The sequence below is a fragment of the Podarcis raffonei genome, chromosome 16 (genome assembly GCF_027172205.1).
Source record: "Podarcis raffonei isolate rPodRaf1 chromosome 16, rPodRaf1.pri, whole genome shotgun sequence".
Taxonomy (NCBI): domain Eukaryota; kingdom Metazoa; phylum Chordata; class Lepidosauria; order Squamata; family Lacertidae; genus Podarcis; species Podarcis raffonei.
Window position 1 is genome coordinate 40,650,618 of NC_070617.1, and position 25,321 is coordinate 40,675,938.

Consider the following 25,321-nt stretch of genomic DNA (forward strand, 5'->3'; position numbering starts at 1 on the left):
TGGTATTATCCAGCTAAAGCAATAGGGTAGCTTAGCCAAATCCTACTCAGTTCTATATGCATTCTATGAATGGACACATGTAGGCAGGGTTTGGCAAAGCACTTTCCAAGCTTTCCTGCTTTTTGTCTAGCATGCTATTTAAAAACACTATTTTTACAAACAAATGCTAAGGGTCAGTAGATAGAACTTGGTTCTGAGGCAACAGAAGGTCACTTTTTTTGTAGAGCACTTGACTGCCGCATCACTATTTCATAGGCATGTTTCACAGCACAAACCCCATATCATTATTTGGACAAACTATTGCTGATCCCTTGGTTATGATCTTAGCAGTCTGAATGCAAGCATCCTCATCAGAGACCCACTGTGTAGAAGCAGATTTCAAGTGAAAAAAGCACCAGATCTTCCTGAAAGTGTTATTATTTAATTTAATTTATTGCCACTTAATGGTCCTGAGAAAGATTTCAGCAGCCAATGTCTTTGCAATATCATTTTATACACTGCTCCCCCATGTAGAGCAGGCTTCCTCAAGCTCGGCCTTCCAGATGCTTTGAGACTACAATTCCCATCATCCTTGACCACTACTGGTCCTGCTAGCTAGGGATCATGGGAGTTGTAGGCCAGTAACATCTGGAGGGCCGAGTTTGAGGAAGCCTGATGTAGAGGGTCCTGACAGGATCCCCCACCCCACCCCACCCCCCTTTTAAAGACAGTGGTGCATAATTTCTGTTTAACATTCCTTCTGCTTGGAAAATATTTTATCGCAAAGGCCAACTCTGCACTGCCACCACTGTGCACAATGCCTTCATTTCCAGTCACTTTTATTTAACTAAAGCTGTTTTTTGTTGTTAGTTATTTCCAGCTGAAGTGGCATTAAAATAGGTGGGGATTAGGTAGGAGCAGTGCTTCCCCCCTAGAAAATAAGGTGCTGGTACTCACTGCCTAGAAATAGCTGGAGGAAGGAAAGTCAAGTGGGCTAAGGGAAGGAAGCAGCAGGGCTCCAGGATCCTGGCAGAACCTTGTGCCTCATTCCCCCAAGCTCAGGAAGCACTTGTCTGGCTTTGGGACAGAGGCAGGAGGCTCTGACAGGGTCCAAAGGCCCTCCAGTTTCCTTTTTAAAGCCCGTCCTTCTGGCTTTTGGAAGAAGATAGTAGGGCACCAGGATGCTGACAGAACCACGTGTCTCATTCCCCAAGCCCAGGAAGTGCTTGCCCAGCTTGGGAATGAGGCACAAGTCACAAGGCTCTGTCAGGATCCTGGTGTCCTGCTCCCTCCTTCCCAAAGCCAGGCAGGTGCGGAGAACGAGCGAGCAAACAAGCGGGGGTGGGGGTGGGCTAGCGGCAGCAGTGGCAAGATGGTGGCTGGGAAACAGAGATTGTGGTATGCTGTACCAGCACATACCACCTCAAAAAAACCACTGGGTAGGAGTATTAGGAATGCTTTTAATTCCCATTGTATCTGTGGCAAGAGGGCTTTTGCAAGAGGTTCTGGAGGTGTGCACCTTTACACATTGCTAATGGAGATCCTGCATGAGTGGATTCACTGCATTCACTACAAAGGAGCAAGAATGCAGCCTTCTGCGTGAACTGCTCTCTCTGCTAAGTCCATGGGAGAAACTCTTACAGCAGGGATAGGGAACCTGTGGCCCTGCTGATGTTACTGGACTCTAATATCTACCAGACTCAACTATCATGGTCAACGGCCCACCAAAGTCTGGAAGACCACAGGTTCCCAATCCCTGCTTCAATTTGGCCAGCTAAGGGAAAAACACAGAAAAACCCACAAGTTCTTCTTTAAAGAGCACTTTGTGTCCCACAGATGCCCTCCTCCCTTGCCACTAAGACCCATGGTGTGTGATCTTCTATTCTAATTAGAAGAAATTCCTTCCACTGCAATCATATAAAAAGGCAACTTGAGGTAATGAAAGTAAGTCATTGGTGAGAGCGGGGGGGGGGGATTAAATTATAAAAATGAGAAGCTGACCCCCACATTTTTCATAACGAAAGCTTTTGATAGAATTCTTTAAGCTTTCTCTCTTCAAAATGTCAAATCTGCATAAACCTCATTTTAATTTTTAATTAATTTTAAATAGACTACTCAATATGCCTTTATAAAAACCTTTTACAAAATATGTTCTAAATGCTTGGAAAAAAGTAAGCGGATAAAATTCTACTCATGGAGGAAAATCTCTGAATATACAGCTAAAGAATCTTATCTTACAAGTGCATTTTTTTCTTTCAGTATATTGTCTAGATAAACTAATGTTAACATTTAACGGCTTAATGTTGCACATTGTTTTATCCATGTTGGCTTGTTGCTTCGCTAACTTTTCATGAACTAGAGACAGTGCTTGGTGATTTCCTAGAGAGCTGGTGTTGAAAGTGAGATAAACCATGTTTCATTGGTCACCTCCTCGATCCATGTTTTCGATCACCCTAGAAAGACGTATGTTCAGGAGTCGGATCTGGCTGTCAAGATGGTCAATCTTCTCCTCAAGGGTGCTGTGGCTGTTCCTCCTCCAATAGAAGCCAACAGGTCCGGTCATGAAATAGACAGCAACTACAAAGCACAGTGGAAGGACAGCATGTTCTGGCTCACCTTCATATTTCTGAAGGATGTACACACAAGAAAGTGCAAAGAGGGCAACCCTCACGATCCAGAAGAAGCGGCCACACAGCACATGTAAGAGATAGAAGAAGAACCCAAGGAGGAGAGAGACAAACCAATAAGCCAGCAAGATGGCACCAATCAGCAAAAGAGCACGGGTGGGGTTGTTGGCGAGGGACCCAGGGCTGAAATAATGGGTCAAGTTGGAACCTGAAAATTCAAACAGAGAAAGCTTTATTTGATACCTTTGTAGATACCTTTGTAGATACAGCTATGAATAATACCATAATTAAAAGAATAAGGAGAAAACTCCTAAATGATGCTTTAAAAGCAGGAAACTATTTCAGCAGAAGAATGAAAGAGTTGAACATATATAGTAGTTTCTAAAGATGGCGGCAGGAGAATAATACACTGCCTCACCTCCTGTAATGCTTACCAACGATACAAAAGAAATTATTATTTATATACACCAAAACCTTGCAGGAAACAAATTTAAAAAAGAGGAAAATAAAAAGACAGATTTCTGCCGCAAGGAGCTTTCCCTCTAATTTTTGATACTGAGGGAGACAGAATGAGTGAGTGGAGGAGGGAGAAAAGCAAGGATAAAGATAAGAAAATGCTGGGTTTTTGTTTTGTTTTTTGCAGTGAAGGGAAAGGACTATAGGATTAAAACCAAAGAGTTCACAAGAAAAATAGGTTTGAGGAAGGATTTGAAGGGGAGCAAAGAGTCCAGCCCACTTGGCTGACCCTTTCAAAGAGTTTGACTTCCGGACTTCCGGGTTAGCGCCAGCGCTTAATGGCGGATTTCTCCCGGAGCTCCGGGAGAGATCTGCTTCGCGGGTTCGGGTCCCGTAGCTCACGGCGGAGCAAGGACCCTCAAAAATCACAGGCGCGTAGCCTGTGAACTGGAGACTCGGCGGGCACCTTTGCGCCCCCCCGACGTTGTGAAATAGCCTTTTTAAAGGCTAAGGATCAGCGGAGGGTGTGTGGAGCGGTGCTGAGAGTCGCTTTCACCCAGCCTGCGAAGCGAAGCCGCGTCGCCATTAGCGGAGAGCGCTGACTTCTTCCCGAGAATTCGGATTAAAAAAGAGCAACTTTCCGTGAGTAGGACTGAGCTTATATTAAAATTGGACGCTAAAATTAAAGAAATTGGGCACCGAGACGGACAAGCACTAAAAAGGAAGTCTGCTTTCCGTTCTGCAGCAAGATTAAAGCGAAAGGCATTTAAGCTGTAACTTTTGACAGGAGAGTTTGCGAGCTAAGAAATCCAACACCAAGTAAAGAACTCCCTCCCCAGAAGGCAGGAGGGGGGGGGGAGAAGACTTTAAAGGGATTTCCTGCCTGTTTTAAAAGAAATTGAACTGTTTACCGTTGCTCCTCTACCTGGGGGTCGGACTGCTGGAGGAAAGGAACCGGCTAAGGACGGTCGCTACAAAAAGGTTAGAAAGTAACTGTAATATTGACTTTGGCTACTCTCAACTTGAAACATTCTATTTTGCTACATAGTAAGTTATCTGCAGGATACTATTGATTTGGATCTTTTACAAAGAAAGGGACTAGGAGGGCTTTTGCCTTTTGGAAGGTGTGGGAACAACTTGAAGTTTAAGAACTGACTTTACGCCCTCTAGAGGATTTGTGAACAGTTTCAGCAACAAGTGGAATTTAAAACCTGAGAACTTTTTTCTTCTGACAGCTTAAGAGTGTGGGAATGACCTTGAGTGAAAGACTTTGTTATGGCAGATGGTAAACAGAAAGAAGACTCACAAGAAACAACTTTGAGATCTGGTAGACAATACAAAGCCGATCTTTCTATGCAAAGAAGGGCCTCTGTATCAGGGGCCTCGGGAACTGCAGCTGTCACAAAGGCAAAAGTGAAAATAATGTCTTCTGAGGAAGCGTTTGCAAAGGCATTGGGGAAAATAAATGACTCTTTAGAGGAACTAAAGAAGCAAGGTGCTGAAACAAATAAGAAAATTGAAGAAATCTCTGGGAAAATTGATTTAAATACTAAAAGTATAACTGACCTCGGGAACAAAGTGAACTCCAATGCAGAAGCAATTGGGAAATTACTGGAAGATTCATCCACAACACGAAAGATAGCTGAGGAAGCTAAGGAAATTGCTACTGCTGCTGAGGAAAAATTTCCACCGGTGTACAGGAAACTAGATGAGTATGAACTGGCACTTTCTATGCAGGATATGCAACGCAAGGAGAAGAACTTAAGGATCAGACTTGTGCCGGAAAAGGAAGGAGATAACTTGGTGGATTACCTGACAAAAGAGTTTTCTGACTTTTGGAAGCAGGAGCTGAAAGAAGAAGAGTTCAAGATAGAGAGTGCATTTAGGTTGGGAATAAGGCAGAGGAAGAATAGACCCAGAGATTGCCTGATAACTTTAAGATCCAAGGAAGAGAGAGATAAAATATTGAACCTGCACTACCAAACAACCCTTCGAATTGAAGATTTCTATATTGAGATCTTTAAAGACATTCCCAAAAGTATTTTGGATGCAAGAGGTCCTTACAAGGATTTGGTGACACTGCTGAAAAGGAACTACATACTATTCAGGTGGGAGTTTCCCCAAGGCCTGTCTTTTAAATACAAGGGGAAGAAAAGAAGAATAAAAACAGTGAGTGATAAAGACAAGTTCCTGGGAGAACACGAAGAAGACCTACAGAAAGAGACCTATCCAGGAGAAGGACACCCTTCAAGCAAGGGATCACTAGATACGGACACAGAACCACCGACAAAAGACGAACAACAACTGGGAGCTGTAGGAGGAAGCAAGTAACCCCATCATGGCTTTGCAACTTCTAACCTGGAATTGTAACGGTCTAAACAATCCCCGAAAAAGGAAAAATATATTTCATGCTCTAAAGAAAGACCAATTGGACTTGATTTGCCTACAAGAGACTCATGTGACAAGAGCACACAGAAAATTATTAATAAACAAGAGACTGGGACAAGAATTTATATCTTCAGACAGAGTAAAAAAGAGAGGAGTGGTGATCTACGCAAAGGAAAATCTACAACCGAAACAAATCTTTAAAGATGACCAAGGAAGATATTTGGCAATTGAAATTCAATTCCAAGGAGAAAAATTTTTGATAGTGGGAATATATGCACCAAATGAAGGGAAAGCAGAATTTTTTAAGAAGTTGCATGAGACTTTAATGGACTATATGGATTATAAATTAATCATGATGGGGGACATGAATGGAGTAGTTTCAACAAATATGGACAAAGCACAAAGACAGGTAGTTACAAAAGATGGAAGACTACCAAAAACTTTTTTTGAAATGACTGACAATATGGACTTGATTGACATTTGGAGAACAAAACACCCATTAGAGAGAGAGGGAACCTTCTTTTCTGAAGCCAAAATGACATGGACTCGGATTGACCAAATTTGGGTGACTAGCAGTATGGCGTCGAATATAAAGAAAGTGGAAATCTGCCCAAAAACTCTCTCCGACCATAACGCAGTAAAGATGGTGATGAAGCAAACAACAACTGGTTCCTTCAGATGGAGAATGAATGACACCTTATTTAGAGACGAGGAGATCTGTAAAAAGGCCCAAAAAACTCTGAAAGATTACTTCGAAATCAATTTAAGGACTAAAGTAGAAAAAAGAATAGTATGGGACGCAAGTAAAGCCGTGATGAGAGGGTTTTTGATACAACAAAATACATTAAAGAAAAGAAAGCAAAACGAGAGGAAAGAGAAAATTTTGGAAAAGATAAAAGAAGGGGAAAGGAAATTAAGACTGAAGCCAAAATCGCAAGAGATTTTAAGAGAAATTAAACTGTACCAAACACAATATATGGAACTGATGAATCAAGAAATAGAATGGAAAATTAAACAAATGAGACAAAAGACTTTTGAATCTGCAGATAAATGTGGCAAGTTATTGGCTTGGCAAATAAAGAAGAGACAAAAACTCAACACGGTAACAAACTTAGAAGTGGAGGGAAAGAACATATGCAACCCAGTGGAAATTAGGAACTGTTTTCAGAGCTACTTTAGACAACTGTATACACAAGGGCCGCAGAAAGAAACAGATATACAACAATTCCTCGAGAAAAATGGGCTGAAAAAGATTTCGCAGGAAAGTAAGACAATTTTGAACCAGGAGATATCAGCACAGGAAATAGAAGATGCCATTCAAAACACGACGTTGGGCAAATCACCTGGACCGGATGGACTGACTTCCAAATATTACAAAGTTTTGAAGGAAGGGCTTATACAACCTTTGAAGGAAGTCTGCAATGAAATCATTGAGGGGAGAAGGGCACCAGACACGTGGAGGGAGGCCTACATTACACTTATACCAAAGAGAGAGACTGAAAAGACCCAACTTAAGAACTACCGACCCATCTCGTTACTAAATGTGGATTATAAAATCTTTGCTGATGTTTTAGCAAAGAGACTGAAAAGAGTTTTGATGGAGGAGATTCATGGGGACCAAGCGGGCTTTCTCCCGAAAAGGCATTTGTCGGATAATGTAAGGAATATAATTGACATTTTGGAGAAGCTGGAAGTGAATATAAATACTAAGGCTGTTTTGATATTTGTGGACGCCGAGAAAGCCTTTGACAATATATCTTGGAGTTTCATGTTGAAGAACCTCCGGGGGATGGGGGTAGGCCAAGGGTTTGAAAATGGTATAGGTGCAATATACTCTGAACAGAAAGCAAAATTAATTGTAAATAATGTGGTAACAGAAGAGTTCAAGATTGAAAAAGGGACACGTCAGGGGTGCCCTATCTCCCCATTACTTTTTATATCGGTCCTGGAGGTTTTGCTTAATATGATTAGGAAGGACCAGTTGGTTAAAGGGGTTCAGGTCGGAGCTAAACAATACAAATTGAGAGCATTTGCAGATGACCTAGTACTTACTTTACAAGAGCCAGAAGCTAGTACGAAAAGAGTTTTGGAAATAATTCAAGAGTTTGGTCAAATGGCAGGATTTAAATTGAATAAGTTAAAAACTAAGGTATTGGAGAAAAATTTAACACAGATTGAAAAAGAAAGGTTTCAGAATGAGACGGGGTTGACTGTGGTTAAAAAAGTGAAATACCTGGGTGTGAATATGACAGCTAAGAATGTGAATTTATTTAAAGACAATTATGAAAAAACTTGGACAGAAGTGAAAAAAGATCTGGAGATTTGGTCAAACTTGAAGCTTTCCTTGTTAGGCCGAATTGCAGTTATAAAAATGAATGTATTGCCAAGAATGTTGTTTTTGTTTCAAGCATTACAAATAATGGATAAAATGGACTGTTTCAAGAAGTGGCAGAAAGATATATCTAAATTTGTCTGGCAGGGCAAGAAGCCCAGAATAAAATTTAAGATATTAACGGATTCAAAGGAAAGAGGGGGGTTTGCCCTGCCAGACTTTAAACTGTACTATGAAGCGGCAGCTTTCTGCTGGCTAAAAGATTGGTTATTTCTTGAAAACACAGACATTTTGGATTTGGAAGGTTTTAACAATATTTTTGGGTGGCATGCATATCTGTGGTATGACAAGGTTAAAGCGCACAAAAGTTTTAAAAACCATATTGTCAGAAAAGCACTATTAAATGTCTGGGTCAGATATAAAGATTTGCTGGAAAATAAAACTCCAAGGTGGTTGTCGCCAATGGAAGCTAAGGCAGTTAAAAAGTTAAATATGGAGTCGAAATGGCCAAGATATTGGGAAATTCTGGAAAAGGAAGGGGACAAATTGAGATTGCAGAGCTTTGAAAAATTAAAAGGGAAGGTGAGAGATTGGTTGCATTATCATCAAATAAATGAAGTGTTTAAATTGGACAGTAAAATTGGCTTCCAGGTGGAAAAATCAAAATTAGAGACTGAACTGTTAGAATCCAGTACTAAGAATTTGTCAAAAATGTATAACTTGCTGCTGAAATGGAATACACAAGATGAAACGGTTAAATCAACTATGATTAAATGGGCTCAGGACATTGGTCATAATATTTTGTTCGCTGACTGGGAAAAGTTGTGGACCACCGGGATGAAATTTACGGCATGTAATGCCTTAAGAGAAAATATAATGAAAATGATTTATAGGTGGTACATAACCCCAGTCAAGCTTGCAAAGATCTACCACTTGCCTGACAATAAATGTTGGAAATGTAAGGAAAAGGAAGGTACATTTTTTCACCTCTGGTGGACGTGCCCGAAGATTAAGGCATTCTGGGAAATGATTTATAATGAACTGAAAAAGGTATTTAAATATACCTTTCCTAAGAAACCAGAGGCCTTTCTCTTGGGCATTGTCGGCCAAGGGGTGTTAAAGACAGATATAACTTTTTTTATGTATGCTACAACAGCAGCTAGAATACTCATTGCAAAGTACTGGAAGACACAGGATCTACCCACACTGGAAGAATGGCAGATGAAGGTGATGGACTACATGGGCTTGGCAGAAATGACGAGCAGAATCCGAAACCAGGGAAAAGAAGCGGCGGAAGAAGAATGGAAAAAGTTTAAGGACTATTTAAAGAAATATTACAAAATTAATGACAGTTAGAATGATGTTGGACTAAAGTAAATGGTTACTATTAGTAATGGTTAAGACAAGGAGAATAAGGATGATTAGCTTAAATTTATAGCAAAATAAGGGAAGATTTGCTGAACAATTGATTAGAATTTGGAATACAGAAACGGGAGGTATGAGGAAGTCGAGGAAGAAAGGTTTAAGAAATTAGGACATGAAATGGTACTTGTTTCTTGTTTTGTTTTTTGTCTTCTGTTTGTTTATGTATGTTTTGTTTGTATGAATATAAAAATTGTTTAATAAAAATATTATAAAAAAAAAAGAAAGAGTTGAACATATATAGTAGTTTCTAAAGATGGCGGCAGGAGAATAATACACTGCCTCACCTCCTGTAATGCTTACCAACGATACAAAAGAAATTATTATTTATATACACCAAAACCTTGCAGGAAACAAATTTAAAAAAGAGGAAAATAAAAAGACAGATTTCTGCCGCAAGGAGCTTTCCCTCTAATTTTTGATACTGAGGGAGACAGAATGAGTGAGTGGAGGAGGGAGAAAAGCAAGGATAAAGATAAGAAAATGCTGGGTTTTTGTTTTGTTTTTTGCAGTGAAGGGAAAGGACTATAGGATTAAAACCAAAGAGTTCACAAGAAAAATAGGTTTGAGGAAGGATTTGAAGGGGAGCAAAGAGGTATTCTGGGCAAGACCTCTTGGAATGGAGATCAGAGAGGGAGAAGAGATGGATCTTAAGGGACCTTACATCAAGTCAGACTATTGGTTCATCTAGATCAGGTATCCCCAACCTTCAGCCCTCCAAATGTTGTGGACTACAACTCCCATGATCCCTAGCTAACAAGATCAGTGGTAAGGGATCATGGGAGTTGTAGGCCAAAACATCTGGAGGGCCACAGGTTGGGGATGCCTGATCTACATCACTACTGCCTACAATGCCTGAGAAGTATTTCCCATCTCTGCCTGGAGATACCAGGGATTGAATCTGGGACCTTCAGCATGCAAAGAATGTTCTCTACGACTGAGGTACAACCTATTCCCACTTCCCTGGTGGTACTCTCCTTCCACTGAAGCAATCCAGGAAACTAAAATTCCTAATTTTCGACAGGGCAAACATAAAATGCCCTTCCTCTAACCCTGTCATGGGATGGCATAATCAATCTCTTAAGGAGATGCATTTACAGCTGGCGTTAGTTACAAGCAGCACTCTGCACCCCCCAAGAGAATTTATTGTGTAATATTTGCATTTACACAGGATGGGATTAAAGTAATGGGTCCCACTAGTGGAAGCCAGCACAAATGGACTTCCCCCTGCCTGCACTTAGCTTGAGGTGGGGGTCGGGGGAACCCCCAGAACAGTGTGTGGGGAGGAGGGGAAATTGTTTCACCTGGCAAGCTGAAAAGCTTGTTCTGATGGAATGACTGCCATAGCTCAACAGAATCCCTCCCATAAAGTCCTATTCAAGTCGCTTACTTGTACACTATCATTGACGGGGAGTTGTTGTTACATGGGTAGTTTTAACTACTGGCCCATAGTTCCTGAAGGAGGAAGTCAGATAAAATAACATTCTTATAAGAAAGCTTATTTAGGCTGCTGTGTACATTTACTTGAGAGAAAGCTCCAGTGAACTTAATGGGACTTGCTTCTGAATGGATAGGCACATGATTGAACTGCTAAGGCTTCTATCCCAACTACATATTTTAACTATGTGATCCCCACCCCACCCCACAACATCTGTATTTTGTTTCTAACACCTATACCAGATAAGGACTGTGATTTATATTTTGTACCGATATGTACAGGTTGTGTAGTTCTAGCGTTAGGCAGTCTTTGTATATGTATTCAGAGGATAATTGGATCTATAACTGTTAAGGAGTGTAGGTAGCTGTCTTCAGATTGATTGATGTACAGGTGTGTTAGTAGATGTGGATAGTGAGTGCTAGGCTAGATCTAGACACGTCAAAGAAGCAGTTCAGTTAAACTTGTTGTAAACTCATACAGGGAAATCTGGTAGGGAAAGACTGGACTCCACAGCGCCATCTGGTGTCACAGCGTTATATCACATATAAAACACATATAAAACACTTTTTCTTTACCAATCTAGCTGAGTTCTTAAAAGTATATTAAGTGAGTGGAAATTCTGTTATGGAATTTGACATTTTATAGTTTGCACTATTTATAGATTTTGATGTTTTCCATTTAATGTTTATTATTTTATATATTTTTCTTTGCAAACCACTTTATATTTTTTCTGATGAAAATTACTACTACTGTTGCTACTAAAACTTCACACATAAAACTTGAGAGAGCTTGGAGAATGCTGTGTGGTCCCTGGTTCAGCTGTGAACTATGAATGGAGCTACAACTGAATGGAGCAACTGTAACTGTCCAAGGAACAGGATGACAGAGGTTCATGCTATGGTTTGGGGCAGCTGCTTCCATAAGCTGCAGCAGTACTGCTGATCAATGCATGGCATCTGGGCCAGGCAACGTCCCAATTCCAGCAGCCCCAGCATTGACCAGGGAGGAGTGTGTGGGAAGTGTTGATGAGCTGGGTATGGGGTCTCAGTGGTTCTACCTGTTCAAATATTGGCAGAACCAACTGTCCCATCCTTGGAAGAGAGTTGGCTGACTGAGGGAGGGAGATGCTCTGAGGAAGACTAGGGTGAAGTCCTTCCCCTCCTACCCCAAGTATGAGAAGTGGTAAATGAAGGTTAGCTGTGTAGAAGAACAGAGTAAAGTTAAGAGGGATATTGCAGGAGCTGATCTCTCAGCAGACCAGGATGAAGGGCATGAATGCATAGGAAATAAAGAATGTAGCAGAGAAGAGGCCAACAAACCCAGAAGAGCGTTTCCAGTGAGCCCTGTCCAGGCATTCTCTCTTCATGCGTGAAGGAACTTTAAAGCTAAATTTGCACGCCCTTTTCCCTTGTTCCTGCCAGCCTTGCCTCCATGCTGTCCATGCACTGGGGAAAGGTCTGAAGTGAAAAGCCTCCCCAACACGTGGAGGCTGCCCACTTCAGCTGAAACCATGAGCCCATGGGAGCAGCCTATGCTTGATGCTGAGAACAGGGCTCCTTTTAACACTCTTTCCCCCTTCAAATGAATTAATGTGTGAGGAGTGACAACGATGTTACAGCATCCAGAAATAACTTATGATGATTGGAGGCTGGAAGCTAATAGCTAGAGCACCAGGCTCTCAAAAATGCAAGACCATACACTAAGCCAGGGAAGGCAACGACTGCCTGGATCTTGCAATAATTAACAGGGGAACAAGGTGGCTTTTTGTACAGTACGGCAAAGTGAGAAAGAATTATCAGAAGTGTACATAGTTAGAAAATTATATTTAGACAATAACTGGAATAATCCAGGCATTACAATAAAAGAACTGGGGACCTTGGGGCTCAAATTATGACACAAAGGCTTTCTCCCGGGTAGACACTTGTCGGACAATACGAGGAACATAATTAACATTCTGGAGAAGTTGCAAGTGAATATAAACACCAAAGCAGTTTTAATCTTTATAGATGCGGAGAAAGCCTTCGACAACGTTTCTTGGAGTTTTATGAAGAAAAATCTTCAGGGGATGGGGGTGGGTCAAGGGTTTGAAAATGGTATAAGTGCAATTTACTCAGAACAAAAGGCTAAGTTAATTGTCAATAATATGGTGACTGAGGGATTTAAGATAGAGAAAGGCACACGACAAGGCTGCCCAATTTCCCCATTGTTATTCATCACAGTCCTGGAGGTACTATTGAATATGATTAGAAGGGACCGTCTGATAAAAGGCATTCAGGTCGGAGCTAAGCAATATAAATTGAAAGCATTTGCAGACGATTTAGTTTTAACATTACAGGAGCCAGAATCTAGTTCGAAAAGAGTTTTGGAAGTGATCCAAGAATTTGGGCGGATGGCTGGTTTTAAGCTGAACAAATCTAAAACTAAAGTTCTTGAGAAAAATTTAACACCGATTGAGAAAGATAGGTTTCAGAAGGAGACAGGCCTAACAATAGTAAAGAAAGTTAAATATTTGGGGGTTAACATGACTGCTAAGAACCTAAACTTATTTAAAGATAACTATGAGAAATGTTGGCTAGAAGTGAAGAAAGATCTAGAGATATGGTCAAACCTGAAGCTTTCCTTGTTGGGTAGAATTGCGGCTATAAAAATGAATGTATTGCCAAGGATGTTATTTCTGTTTCAATCCTTGCAAATTGTGGACAAGATGGACTGTTTCAAGAAGTGGCAGAAAGATATCTCTAGATTTGTCTGGCAGGGCAAGAAGCCCAGAATAAAATTTAAAATATTAACTGATGTTAAAGAAAGAGGTGGTTTCGCCCTGCCAGACCTGAAACTCTATTATGAATCGGCCGCATTTTGTTGGCTGAAAGAATGGCTGCTTCTTGAAAACACAGACATTTTGGATTTAGAAGGTTTTAACAATGTTTTTGGGTGGCATGCATATTTGTGGTATGACAAGGTTAAAGCTCATAAGGCATTTAAAAATCATATTGTCAGGAAAGCATTGTTTAATGTCTGGTTAAGATATAAAGACTTACTGGAGAATAAAACCCCAAGGTGGTTGTCACCAATGGAAGCAAAGGCACTGAAAAAGTCCAATATGGAGGCCAAATGGCCGAAATATTGGGAAATATTGGAACAAGAAGGAGATAAACTGAAACTGCAGAGTTTTGAGAAATTAAAAGATAAGGTGCGAGATTGGCTGCACTATTTTCAAATAAGAGAAGCCTATAACTTAGACAAAAAAATAGGTTTCCAGGTGGAAAAATCTAAATTGGAAACTGAGTTGTTAGAATCCAAAACTAAAACACTTTCAAGAATGTATAACTTGCTGCTAAAATGGAATACGCAGGATGAAACAGTTAAATCTGCTATGATTAAATGGGCACAAGATGTTGGTCATAATATTATGTTTGCTGACTGGGAACGGTTGTGGACCACAGGTATGAAATTTACGGCATGTAATGCCCTAAGAGAGAATATTATGAAAATGATATACAGGTGGTACATGACACCAGTCAAGCTTGCAAAAATCTACCACTTGCCTGACAATAAATGCTGGAAGTGTAAAGAAAGTGAAGGAACATTCTTTCACCTTTGGTGGACATGCCCAAAGATTAAGGCTTTCTGGGAGATGATATATAATGAAATGAAAAAAATATTTAAATATACATTCCTTAAGAAGCCAGAGGCCTTTCTCTTGGGCATGGTGGGCCAATTGGTGCCAAAGAAGGACAGAAATTTCTTTATGTACGCAACAACAACAGCAAGAATTCTCATCGCAAAGTATTGGAAGACACAAGAGCTACCCACCCTGGAAGAGTGGCAGATGAAGCTGATAGAGTATATGGAACTGGCGGAGATGACTGGCAGAATCCGAGACCTGGGAGAAGAGTTGGTGGAAGAAGACTGGAAGAAATTCAAAGACTATCTTCAGAAATACTATAAAATTAATGAGTGTTAAACTGTGCTTGGATTGGTAATAAGTGGTAATTAGTGATAAAAGTTAATAAGATTATGCAAAAAAGGTATTGATAATTGGTTGAAAATATGGACATAGTATATGTTATGGTATAAAGTTTAAACATTTGAAAAAGGGTAAGAATTTGCTGAATTAAATATTTGAATGGGAATACAAAAAGGGGAAGGTGCGAGGAGGTCAAGAACATAAGCATATGAAATTGAGGTTACTGGAAAAATGGATTGGTTTTATTTTTTCTTTGTTTAAATTTAATTTTTTTAATTAGTTGTGCTCTTTTTTCTGTATTTTTTCTGTGTTTCTTTTTTCTGTAATCTAAGGTTTTTTACTCTGTGAATTTCTATTTTTCTTTTTTGTAAAACTTCAATAAAAATCTTTAAAAAAAAAAAACAAATTATGACACAAAACCCTTCAGGCAGCCTCAAAGGATGGTTTTATTGCACAAGTAAAAGCCTTTGCTCACTTTCTACTTCCCAACAAATGCAGATAAACTAGGACTAAAGCTACCTAGACAGAAAGACTGGCTGCCCAGCTAACTGAAGCATGCAAAATGTCCCAACCCAGGAGAAAGTTCAGGAAACAGGGGAAAATAGAAGTTCGAATTCTGGGCAAAGGTTTGCTGGGAAAGGTCCACCCAGAAGAATGTATAATAACCGAGACAGAAGCGGATGAACTTTCTATAAGTTTCCCCCACCCCAACACCAGTGCGTTATTATTAAAATCCCCCATAGCTCCAAGTAAGCAATTTGACATAGTGCACCTACAAAATACATTGTCTTAGGAGAAGGGATTATATATAACATAAATATATCTTAATGACTTTTATCACAACAATTATTCTGTAGGGACTACATCAATTTACTTCATCAAGTAAGGGGGAAAGGGTTTTTAAAGGGCTCCTTCCTCTTTTCCCTTGAGCAATTACAAGAAGCAAATAAACCACAAGGCAGTTTTCTTTCCTTTGCCCTTTCAGAGGGAAAAAGGATGTTGCCTAATGTCCGATTGAGTTATGCTAACTTTTCAGAGAATGTATTCAATCCTGCATCTTAGGCAAGAATCCATCTCTAGGCATAGTATAACTGACAGTGCAATCCTATAAATTTCTACTTAGAAGCAAGCCCCCTTTGAATCCAATTGGGCCCATTTAAGTATTGCAACCTAAGCCACAAGCCCACTTTCCACCCATACCATCAATGACTTTTATCTGTCATATGCCTTCAGGGGATGAAATTAGAGATCTTAAGAGATGACCTTGGTTTCTGCTTGCCCTTTTATTTATTTATTATCCCAGCCTTCCTCCCCCCCCCCCAAAGAAGATCAAGGTGGCAAACAAGATATCTTATGGATGCTTTTCATCATGCGCAGCGTGATGGTGTGGACAGGATCTAAGGAGATGTGAAGGTTGACCCTCGGCTCTTTTGACCCTCAACCATCCTGGTTAATGCCTGAGTGAGAACAACAATCGCCTTACAGCAGGGGAAGGGAACCTTTCCACCTGGCAGACCAGATCCCTACCTTCCCCCACCCCAGCAGGTCAACTTTAACATGTTGGTGCCCATACTTACCACTGTTGAGAATCAAACTATTTATGTTTCTTCCATCGAATTAAGGAACTGCACATACCATTTTGCTTCAAAACTACTTCATATTTAGAAAACCTACCTTAAAGTTGTTCCAGAACCTATGAGTTTATTAAACAGTAGCACTGATGAAGGAAAAACCAACTCTGCATTTCAAACGTACCACCAATCCCAAGGACATCCAGAAGATCAGTCCATATTCTCCAAAATGTATCTACTAGAACATCCACACCATATACAAATCGCTCGGTCAGTTTGGAGAAAAACTGGAAAAACAGAGCAGAGACAAACCTTAGAAGTTTTATTCCACTTACAATACTTGAAGAATTTATCACCCCAGCTCTTACATACAGTTCTTAACCTTAAATCAAATGTACAGATGCAAAGGCAGGCATAGTATTTGAAAGTGGTAGGAGAAGTGTTCTCTGCACTTGATCAGAGCCACACTTATTCTAGGTTTGGACCCAAGTTCTGAAAATAAGTTCTGGGGCTGAACCCAGAAGCTGTTTTACATAGAGTCAAACTGTTGATCAAACTAGTCCAAAAGTAGTGTTCCCTGACTGGCAGCTGCTTTCCCAAATCTTGGGCAAGTAAATCTTAGCTGGTCCTGCTACCTGAGATCTTTTTTAAATGGAGATGCTCTAGACAGAACCTAGGACCTGATGCAAGCTAGCATGTGCCACTGAGACAGGAACCCAGAAGTGAGATACTTCACAGGGTTGGGAGACAATAACTGATCAATATTTTGCACATTAACAGCTTTATGCTATACATGACTTAGGCATGCTGAAATCTGTAGATTACAATGGACTGAAGCAAAGCTAAGATTAGGCTTTAAATATTTGCTTTTTCTAGTCTACAACTGAAACAATTCCAAAAAAACCCAACAACAACAAACAAAACACTTTCAACCAATTCATTACAGGTAATTTGAGAAATATGCACTCTTGGGATTCTCACACTCACAGAAATACCTGACATTCCAATGTGCAACTGTCAAGATTTTTAAGGAAGGTTAATGATATGCACATGTCACTATTTTATTTTGCAAATGACAGCAATTTCAGGCAAACAGCACAAAACTGTTAAGTATATTAGTGGGGGAAAGTGAAATAAAATTATAAACATGCTTTATTCATTACCAACCCAACCCAATGGACTCCCATCATTCTTCTGAATTAAATATGTGTCATCAAGGTCTCCAGTATCTTGTGACCTATGGTGGAGATTAAATGAATGAACAACTAACAATGGCTGGTAAGCTTCCTGCATGCCACAAAATCTTGCCTCTGATTTTTCTTCTTCCATCACAATTCTTCAAGATTTCTCTTGGAAGGGCTACACTATGCTTCACTTAAACCACTCTCCTAGAGTGTGTGGTTTTTTTAAAAAAAGAAACCTTCTGTGCACACTAGCTACTGCTCAAACATGACCCTGGTAAATGAGCTAGAAGAAAGCCTTGTGAAAATTAACCAAGTATTCAATGTCTATCGCTCCTATGTTACTGTTAGATGAACCAATTATACCAGAAGATTGCTTAGTATTCTTCCCATGTCTGGATTATGGACTGGTCCGCATATGGAAGATGAGCTGGTACCAATTCAGGCTGCTTTTTTTAAAAAACCCACTCACCAAGTAAAAACAAACAACTATGCAACAAGGAAAAGGTGTCCAAACTAGCTTTTTTCCAGATCTGGAAAAACATTTTTTAACCTAGGAGAGGCCTTTAGCTCCTCCCTCATAACCCAATTTCCATTGCCCTCTTCTGCCCTAGCTCATTTGCAGTATTCTACTCTGTGATATAAAGATGTCTGCAAACATGACATGAAGGCTGGCATCATCAACCCCACCATGTGGGAATCCCTTGCAGACCACAGTGCTTGGAGATAGTCAAGTCGTGCATCTGCAGCAGCACAACCGGATGCCTCCATCTGCCCCAACTGCAACAAAACATGTTTCTAAAGCCACAGCAGGTGCTGTAACCTTCTAGCAGTTTGACCTCACCCTTAAAAGCGCACTCCTCCATCGTCTCCAACGACAGACGGATGGCAACCAACGAACTGTAATTTCCACTACTGTTTGCTCCTCCTTTCCACGTGTGCATCTGCATGCAGCTGAGAATTGTGTACAGATCAGCAGCGGCCTTCAGACATAGGCTGTTTCCAGCCCTACCCAGAGACCAAATCTCAGACTTTCCACATGCAAAGTATGTGCTCTATCACAGATCCCACCCTTTAATGTTCATTTTATAAACTGTATGTATCCCAAGTCTGTTCTGCTCCACCAGATGGACAAAGAATCTGACTCGCTATGAGGCAGCTTCCTATGTTCCCAGGATTGCAGCATCTCCTCCTCCTCCAACGATGTCTCTCTCTTACTGCCTTCTTCATTTTCAGCTTTCTCCATCCTTACCACACAACCCATTTTTTAAATCTCCAAGCTCTCCATATTACACCTCAATTTGCTGTCTATGAAGACTGCAAAGTCCTGTGGATAGGGGCTGCATAATCCCTACATCTATCCACCATGCCACTGGCAGAATATAACTATGTTGCACAATAACTACTCAATAATACAGTAAAAGTACATGACTTCAGATAGAACATGCCAGAAATTGCAAGCTTCAGAGCACTGCTTTTTAAATCCTGGGGCTCCTTGGTGAAATTATCAGCTATGGCTAACAAGCTCCCCCTGCCCAACAATTTCTGATGTTCCCCTGCAATGCACAATCACAGGGAAGTGTTAGAACATTCTGTGTATACACTCAGTTGCCCAAGAAGAGATGCCTGGATAGTACCCCACAAGAACTGGCAGAATGCCTTACATGGGATTAATACACAGGAATTCCTTGGCAGAGAAATAAATCAATGTGGGTCTGATAAGCAATTCTTCAGAAGCAGCAAGAAGTAGGACAACTCCAACAAAATCTTGCTTTCTGGGTTTAATTTTCAAGCATCAGATATCAGGTATCTGAAGAAGTGTGCATGCACACGAAAGCTCATACCAATAACAAACTTAGTTGGTCTCTAAGGTGCTACTGGAAGGAATTTTTTAATTTTGTTTCGACTACGGCAGACCAACACGGCTACCTACCTGTAACTATGATTCTGTGAGTTGGTTTTCAAGACCCGCACTTTGAAGAGACTCTCAGGTATCAGCTTATGATGAATAGGAAGGGGAGGCGGCACATTTTCCATTTTTCTAAAGGCACTGAAGGAAAATGAACCAGTGTGTTCCCTCACGTAACAATAAGCACAATTTCATTTAAAGGATAAAAAGTATCCCTTATTTCGTAATATTTCCTATACACACTACCCTCTGCCTATCTAATTTCCCTTCCCCATAAAGAGGTATCATTTTTGGAAACATGACCTTTCTGCTGTGGTTTCCATGGACAAGAGAAAGAGATGGTGACAGCATCTTGGCTTCAATGCTAAGCTTTGCAGTCAAACAGCACTATCACGCAGAAAGGGAGGTCACGAAAGGAAAAGCATCAATTTCTGTGCTGCTTTGGCAGGATGTCAGGCAAGTACTGCCAAGGAGCAAAAATACAAATAGTGTGGGTATATGTCAAAGACAGAAACAAGTCTTCTAGATTGAGGCACGGTCATTAGTTGGGGTTCCCTTTTTCCATAGTGTCCGAAACACTTCAATTCCTGTCCTCCAGGTTCAAGCTCAAAGGAATCCTTCCATTTCTTATAGGTGCAGCAGGCTTGGATGTTCAATGCCTCCACCTATGTATTTATTTAAGGGACTTAGTATATCCTGCCCGTCAGCAAATAAAAGAGGGGGGTCCCCCAGAATGATTTACAAAAATTGTCAGTGATAATAAAGTCCCCCCTTTTAGGCTTACAACCTAAAAGGCATGACAAAAATGGAAAAGGAATTGAAGGAGAAGAAACCTTTATGTGCAATTTCACTTAAAAAAAGCACATTCCAGTTAAAGAGATTTCCATTGGTTCCTTAAAGTAGCAGCCCAGGAAGGAATTTCAGCAATCATTGCTGAGAAAAGCTGCATCTACATTCTCCATTCTAACAGAGAATTGATACAAAGCTTTACTGTCTGCCTTTCACAATTCAATCTCTAAGACTAAGTCATGGATGCAACCACCCAGGGCCGTCTTTACCCAGGGTGCAAGGGGTGTGGGGCACCCAGGCGCTGAATTCTAGCAGGCACCCGCCACTGAAGCCGCCTAAGCGCTTAACTATCTACCTGTTACAAAATAGTAAATAATTTTGATCAAGCTAGAAAAACAAAATACATATATACCTAGATATTACCAAAATGTATACCTACTGTTTCACTAAAGGACTTTCGACTTTGTGCGCTCATTTACCAAAAATGCGCTACGCCAGCAGTGGCGCTTGTCATTCACAATGGCAGCGCTTCAGACTCAACGATGGCGCTTGTCATTCTCAATGGCGCCGTGCACACGAAATTAACTCTTACATCAAAATTTTGTGTTACGTATTGTATTGAGCTGCCGCAGCTGTGCTACTATGCGGCAGTGGGGTCAGCAGCACCTTTGACACGACTGATGTTTCTCCTAAGTAGATGCCAAAACAATACTTATAAATCTAAGTGTGGTGGTATTGTATACTTGAGTATAAGTGTATTGCAAATAAGTGAGCAAATAAAAAAGTTTGTTTCTTTTTCCTCCCTTCTTTTGTAAACAAGACATAAGGCGTAAGTGTGGTGTCTGACATAAGCATAACAAAAGTTAATTTGGGGGCTAAATTAAATTTGGGGGCGCTGGGCGGATCTCTGCACCCCAGCGGCACATATGCTAAAGACGGCCCTGCAACCACCCATAACCGTAGTCTAAGGGATATATTTTCTCCTAGAGAAGCTGCTGGGAGGAGGCAAGGGAGGATACCAAAATCTTCCTCAGTTTTCCCATTTTGAATCCTCCTCCCCAGGTTTCAAAGCCAGGGAAAATGGCCACTTCTGCACCGTTATTTATCTGCTTTCCACTACTCAAACCCCAAGGAGCTCTTCCAGCAGAGGGGAAAAAAGAACACTGGGCTCCTGCAATATGAATATGTGAGCAATGTGTTCTTTGGTCTCTGCAGCCCAGAGAGATGTCCCACTAACACGCTCCCATGAATTGCAAGGAAGGACAGTGCCCCTGCACCATAAGAGTTGGATAGAAAAAGGAATTTTGACAGCCAACCAATACACGGGTCAAACCAGTGGAAGATTATTTGTGTGCAAGAGGGAATTTTTGACAGGTGTAGCTTGATATAAAGAGGTGAAGAAAAGTTGCACCAATTGAATGGATTTTTAAATATATTCTGCTCAATCAGATTGAAATTTGCCTAATTTACAATCTTCTGCAAAACAAACAAACCTGCAACCAGCTGGTGACCCAGCAGAAGTTGGCTTGTAAGGTCCACTATTTACCAGCTCTTGAGTCCTGACCACTTTCAATGTAGAAACACATAGCATCTCCTCCCCACCTTTTATAAGAGATCATTACAGTATATTGATTTGTTTATTAGACTGGACTGCAGTCATTCAGATAAAATCATTGGATTTTATTTATTTAGTACAGTAAATTGTGTAGAACATCTAGTTGTCTTATGCACTTCACAACAAATATTTCAGCTCAATTAATCTATTGAAGGCACCATGCTGAAATCTTTTCAGATCCGTTTAGGTAAAAAGCTAGAGGTCACTAAGAAAATATTATTTATCATTTATCAGGCTGCAATCCTATGCACAGCTATTTAGGAGAGCTATTTAGGGCTTACTTCTGACGATTGCACTGGTACCTCGGTTTTCAAACGTAATCTGTTCCGGAAGGCCGTTTGAGTTCCAAAACGTTTGAAAACCAAGACTCAATAGGCAACAGCTAGGTCTCCAGATCTTGCACTCACCCTTGTAGCATGTTTGACTTCCAAGGCTTGATCGAAAACTGAATAATTTACTTCTGGGTTTTCAATGCTCAAAAACCGAAACATTCGACTTCCGAAACATTCAAAAACCAAGGTACCTCTGTATAGGATTGCAGTATCAATTCCTCTTTTATCTTTTGCCCCCTTCCCCCTACTGTTGTTATAAATGCACTTACTAAAATCATTATCATAATTGGTTCAGGTTAACTTATTTGTCAAAACCACAAGGTCATAAAATTATTACTACTGCTATTTATTTCAGTTCTGAGTGTTTGTCAAAGCCAGAGGTCTCATTAAAAAATAGGATTATGTCTTATATTCTTCTAAGCTGCCCACAAAACATGTTTTGGACAGCAACAAAACTTATAAAAATAAAAATACTTAAAATTCCCCTTACGGACACACAACTAAAAAATGGGTTAAGCAGTTAATAAATCATATAATAAAGACATTCATGATTAATTTCAAATATTTGTGCTGCCGTGTCAAAGTCCAACAGAAAATATGATTTTTGCTACATACTTATTTACATACATAGGCTGCAGTGCTGTTCCCCCTTCACCTGGGAGCAAGTCCCATTGAACTCAACAGGGCTTTCTTCTAGGTATGCAGGTATAGGAGATAGGGCTGGGCTGTTAATCCACCTTACACCCCCTCAGGACCCCCCCAAGCCCTATTCTTATGAATATTTCAGTCTCGCCATTACTATTTCAGTTCAATTCATTTGTCAAAACCACAGGGCCATAACTCCATTCCTATTGCCTAGTCCAATTACTATTTTGTGCAAACAAGGTCGAAAAACATTCCTGGTCCTTTCTTCTTTCATTATTCCTTATTCCCATTGCTATTAGTCAATTATTTTATCAGTGATGGTATCATAAAGGCATTCTTATTCCTTACTCCTATTCCTCAGTCCTATTTTTACTATATTCTGCCAAGGACAAGCGCCAACTCCAATAATCACCCCTACCGCTCACCCCTACCCATCACTACTGCTACAATTTTTTTTAAAAACTGCATTTTATTAGCCTACAAAAACGAACCAAATACGAAGATCATAAAGAAATACTGTGACAGAAAGGCTGAAAGCAGCATTCGCCCCTGAATTCCTCGCGCGCGCGCGAACACCCACGAACACCTGCTTCTCCCCCCCAGCCCGCTTTACACGTATTCTTTCTATACTGTTCGTCAGGCTGTTTTCCTATGTATTCTTTTGCAAAGGAGTCCGCTTACTTGTGGTTGCTATGGCCCAAATTTCCCCAACCCATTCAGACATTCCCTCCACCTCATTCTTCGGCAAGTGTAATCTTTGCAGCCGCTGTAAAGTTGGGGGTTTCCCGTTACAGTATTCTTCTCTTGCCATGAGACAAGCCACTATCCTTCCTGACAGAAACCCGAGGACACGGAGGTTGCCTCTCCGGGTCACTGCCTGCGCCTCTCGCTCCCCGCGCCCCCCATCGCAAGGCACCTGCCCCCCCCCTTTTATCCACTGAAATTAAACCGGAATCCGCGTCCCCCCGCCCGGGAGCGACGGGGCTGCCCCTCGCCAGGCCGGGCCAGGCGTCGCGGCGGCGGCGGCGGCGGCCTCCCCGGCGCCTCACCTTCTGCAGGGCGCGCACGTTCTCCTCGCCGAAGAGGCCGCTCACGCCCTGGTAGACGCCGCTGGCGGCCCTCCGGAGGCTGTTCTGCTTGTCGGCCCCGCGGCCCCGCGCCGACCAGGCCCCGGGCGCCGCCAGCAAGAGGAGCCAGAGCCAGAAAAGGAGCAGCAGCAGCCGCGCCCGCCGCCCGCCTCGCGCCGCCATCTTCTCGCGCGCGCCGCCGCCGCCGGCCACCAGCCGCGGCCTACTCGTAGCGGCGAGCGCCGGCGAGGCGAGCGTGAGGGCGGCCGAGGCCCTTCAGAGCCGCGCTCCCCCCGCCTCGCGGCCCGGCCGCCTTCCTTCCCGGCGGGGCAGCGCCCCCTCGTGGCGGCCGCCTTCTCGTCGCCTCGGCTTCCTCCCTCAGAGAGGAGCGGACCTGGAGTCCGGCCGGCCTTGCCCTTGAGACCCCGACCGGCCTGGTATTACTTCACAACTCTCTTTTTTACGGTTCATTTCACACCCAAACCCCTGGTTGCGGTTGTTTGAATGTGTCATTTATAACCGGCCGAAGTGTGGGTGGCCACCAGCCAGGGTTTCCCCAGTTTACATTGCAGGGGGTTGGACTAGATGGCCTTTGGGTGCGCTTCCAACTCTACCATTCTAGGAGTCTGTCTTCTGTGGGGCTTACTCCCTGGGAACTGTATAGAAATTCAACCTAACTACTAAAAAGGGAATTGTGGGCAGTGTTGGTGGTGCCAGGCTATTTTGCACCCTAGGCAAGGCTACCTACTTGCACCCCACCAAAATAACAACAACAACAACAACAACAACAACAACAACTCCAGTTTTCAAAAACGGATGCCTTGTAGGAAAAAAAATGAAAAGTGCAAAGGTTAAAACTGCTAAGTTTATTTTAAATTTCAATAATATGTAACACAACAACCTTTGATTATCTTCAAATACAAAATAAAATGTTTTTGGCGCACAAGTCATTTTGAATAATGTTGTGAATTGTGATGTTAAAATTTAAGTCTCTTAAAAGTTTCGATTTCAGGTTCATGGAAATCTCACTGTGCGTGCCTTTTCCTTTACTAATTTTCTTACTAATTCCTTCAGGTCAAGTGCTGAAATTTGCAAGTTATTTATAAGACACAGTATATTCTGTATAAAGCTGTGTCCCTCAAAGATCAGTACTGCGTCCCTCTGAGGTCTTGAGCTGTAAGCTGCTGCCTGGCAGGCCTAGTGATAGCACTGGCCCTGCGTATTTACTTCGGTGGGCCTTCGGATTTCAGCCTAACATGCAGTCCTGTGCACGCCTATTCAGAAGTAACCCAAATATTCTCAGGTAAATGAGCACAGGATCTTATTGATATGCTGCAGTCCTGGGAACATAGGAAGCTGCCTCATACAGATTCTGATCCTTGGTCCACCTCGCCGAGTATTGTCAGCACTGAAAGGCAGAAGCTCTCCAGTGTTTAGGAGTTGTAGAGTTGGAAGGGACCCTCAGGGTCACCTAGCCCCACTCCCTCCCAACGTCAGGGGACATTCCCAGTCCTACCTGGAGATGCCAGGAGGACAGAACCTGGGACCTTCTGCAGGCAAGGCAGATACTCCATCACTGAGCTTCCAGCCCAGGCATCTCCAA

The 25,321-nt window shown here is 41.7% G+C and overlaps 1 protein-coding gene across 1 annotated transcript; it reads right to left on the bottom strand.

Moving 5' to 3' along the window:
• Positions 1 to 823: 823 nt before the first annotated feature.
• Positions 824 to 23,928, bottom strand: BRI3BP (BRI3 binding protein). Its single transcript, XM_053369927.1, has 3 exons — positions 23,701 to 23,928; positions 16,365 to 16,467; positions 824 to 2,814 (listed from the first exon to the last, which is right to left on the bottom strand). Exons 1-3 carry the CDS (start codon positions 23,899 to 23,901, stop codon positions 2,396 to 2,398), a joined length of 723 nt encoding a protein of 240 aa, XP_053225902.1. The 5' UTR covers positions 23,902 to 23,928; the 3' UTR covers positions 824 to 2,395.
• Positions 23,929 to 25,321: the final 1,393 nt, after the last annotated feature.